General features: G+C 32.5%; 1 protein-coding gene across 1 annotated transcript; it reads left to right on the top strand.

Moving 5' to 3' along the window:
- The first annotated feature begins 1,289 nt into the window (after positions 1-1,289).
- LOC104229690 (caffeoylshikimate esterase-like) lies at positions 1,290-2,727 on the top strand. The gene has a single exon (XM_009782372.2). The coding sequence runs from the start codon at positions 1,399-1,401 to the stop codon at positions 2,368-2,370; it is 972 nt and encodes a 323-aa protein (XP_009780674.1). The 5' UTR covers positions 1,290-1,398; the 3' UTR covers positions 2,371-2,727.
- Positions 2,728-3,226: the final 499 nt, after the last annotated feature.

Here is a 3,226-nt window from a genome sequence, read left to right on the forward strand (position 1 = left end):
TAAAGGAAAATAAAGTATAAAACCTAATTAGGACAAAGCAAGAGTATTTTAACGCAACTTACCATAAAAGGACATGAAGAAACAAGAGCAAGTTTGTCGATTTGTATTTCAATATTATTGACAAGGACCAGCGTTAAAAAAACAAAAGAAATGCCAATGCACAATTAAAAAACTAATGAACATGCCTATAAAAATAAATTAAATGATAACTTCTGGAAAAGGGAATTTATGTCGGCCAAAACCTTATTTTAATTAACGATTAATAGTGGTAGGTGACTTAATGGAGTTGGTGGGGTTCTAAATTATACCGACTTATTTCAAATTTGGCCCTTCATTTAAAAAAAGAAAAAGAAAAAAAAAGACAGTGCACGAAGCATCACGCGAGGTCCGGAAAAAGGTTGCACCCAAAAGGATGTAAGATAGACAACCTACCCTAATATAAGCATTAACGACTGATTTCATAGCTCGAACTCATAACCTATAAGTTACACAGAAATAATTTTACCGTCACTAAAAAAACATGAAGTCTGTCTCTACTCTATTTGAAATTGTTAAATTTTCTCCTCATCAAAATTTTAAACTATTCATATTCTTTTTGTTACTAAATTGTCTCGTTTTGTCCTTATCATCAGTAGACTTCACATGTTTAAACTCTCTGAGAAAAATAAGTCAAAATATACTCATCTATTTTTTACTAGAGTTTAAAATTACCTTCAGTAATCATATTGTTGTATTGTTGCTATTGGTTCTTTTTTATTATTTTTGAGCGAGGATTTATTGAAAATATTCTCTCTACCTTTACAAGTAGGAGTAAGGTCTGCGTTAGAGGCGGACCAAGAATTTGAGCATTCTCCACTTTAAAGATAAAATTTAAAAAAAATTATGCATTGTAGGAAATTAGATTCGAAATTGGGTCATCAAGAGAGTAAAAGTTCTTTAAGCACTTCTACAAACCAACTCCTCCGTCCAGATTTTATGATTTTAGGGGGTCGCATAAAATATTTCAGGGGTCCTTACTGTATATATAAATATATATGAAATATATATTCAGTCTTTTTGCCGAAGCTAACAGGTTTCGGTGACCCCCCACCCCCAACGTAGGTCTGCCTTTGGTCTGCGTACACACTACCCTTCTTAGACCACACTTTATAGGATTACACTAAACTATTATTGTATTGTAATTTAAAATTACACTTAGGTTGAAGCTTCTTAGTGGGCACGAAAGAAAAAAAAAGAGAACAAAAAGAATAGGAAAAGACAAAAACCAAAAGCAAAAAAAATGAGGAAAAAAAATGGGAACATGTTGCCTCTATCATTTTCATGATCAAACACCAACTAGAAAACTTCTTACAATAGTAACCACTGCTCCTCATTTCAAAGAAAAAATTCCAACCAAAAATGGAGGAAAATCAAAACACAGACATAAATCAAACTCAACAACTTCATTACTGGGGAAATACACCAGAAGAAGAATATTATACTCTCCAAAATATCAAATCAACCAAATCTTTTTTCACTTCACCTAGAGGCCTATCTCTTTTCACAAAATCATGGCTACCAAAAAATATTTCTTCTCCTAATTATAAAGGTATTATTTTTATGGTACATGGTTATGGAAATGATATTAGTTGGATATTTCAAGAAACTCCAATTTTTTTAGCAAAAAATGGATTTGCTTGTTTTGCACTTGATATTGAAGGTCATGGCCTATCTCAAGGTATCAAATCCTATGTACCAAATATAAATCTTGTTGTAGATGATTGTATCTCATATTTTATTTCAATCCTAACCAAAAATTCTGAATTCCAAAATTTACCAAAATTTCTTTTTGGTGAGTCAATGGGTGGTGCTATTAGCTTATTAATCCATTTTAGGAACAATATTATGTTAAATGGTGCAATTTTAAGGGCCCCCATGTGTAAGATTTCAGAAAAAATGAGACCAAAATGGCCAATTCCACAAATCTTGACCTTTTTTGCAAGATTTGTACCAACTTTGGCTATTGTACCAACAACTGATCTTTTGGACAAATCTGTAAAAGTCCCAGAAAAGAGAGAAATTGCAAGAATGAACCCAAATGGCTATAATGGAAAACCAAGATTAGGGACAGTTGTGGAACTTATGCATGTGACTGATTTTGTTAGTACTAAACTTTATGATGTAAGTATTCCATTTTTGGTTTTACATGGAAGTGCTGATGTTGTTACTGATCCAGAAGTAAGCAAAGAATTGTACCAGAAGGCTAAAAGTAAAGACAAGACAATCAAGATTTATGATGGGATGGTACATTCCTTGTTATTTGGAGAAACTGATGAAAATGTTGAGATTGTTCGTAATGATATGTTGGCGTGGTTGAATGACAGATCCTGACTAATTTGAATTCGCGATGTGCAGTGTCAAGCACTCCCTACCTTGAGTTTCTATGTTAGCGGTACTCGAATTTGAGACGTCTGATTATAAGGGTAAGGATTACAGCGATCTCACCCGTTCCTTGATGTTTTTAGTCCATTTTTAGTTTGTTGTTTTGTAATTTTTTCCTCTTTAAAATGTAAATCCGAGACTTTGGTTAAGGGTTAAAGATTCCATCAATCTCACCTGCTCTTTGGTGGATTTTTAATTAAGTTTCGGTTCATTGTTATTTAGAGAGACTTATGAAGATATTGAGATTGTTCGTAATGATATGTTGGCATGGTTGAATGAAAAAAAATCCTGAGTTGAAGTGTACAATGAATACTATCATAAGTATCTAAATTCATTTTCTAGTTCAATTTTCTTTTCTTTTCGATGGATTTGGTATTCGGAAACCACGTGTCATACTAATTCAGATTCGTGTTGTGTAAGATTCACATATATTGAACACTCTTTATTGGAAATTTTTTTTTCCACTTATTTTAAGTTTGAACACCCTTAAAGAAATTTTTGGCTTCGCCACGGCATACAAGTGAAATATTTTACTAACTTTTTTGGTGAATTATATTGCTGGATGATGGTGGAAAGCATATTGTTAGTGCTAATGCTTGTGAGTAATTGTGAACACTTTGTAAAAGCGAGCAACTATAGTATATTTGGTTAAATTCGATATCAGATTTACGTTTCGCTTTGCTGTTGTGTCTTTTGTCTGTCATGAGTTAACATATCTAAGTAGAATACATAACTGATTAGTCGACTGAAACTAATTGTATTCGCTAGTCGAAAAATACATAACATAGTCTACGTAGGATTGTGT

The sequence above is a fragment of the Nicotiana sylvestris genome, chromosome 11 (assembly GCF_000393655.2).
Source record: "Nicotiana sylvestris chromosome 11, ASM39365v2, whole genome shotgun sequence".
In the NCBI taxonomy this organism is placed as follows: domain Eukaryota; kingdom Viridiplantae; phylum Streptophyta; class Magnoliopsida; order Solanales; family Solanaceae; genus Nicotiana; species Nicotiana sylvestris.

What these genes read in the sequence shown, in the direction of transcription:
- LOC104229690 (XM_009782372.2), top strand. Translation starts at nt 1,399, where the DNA reads ATGGAGGAAAATCAAAACACAGACATAAATCAAACTCAACAACTTCAT.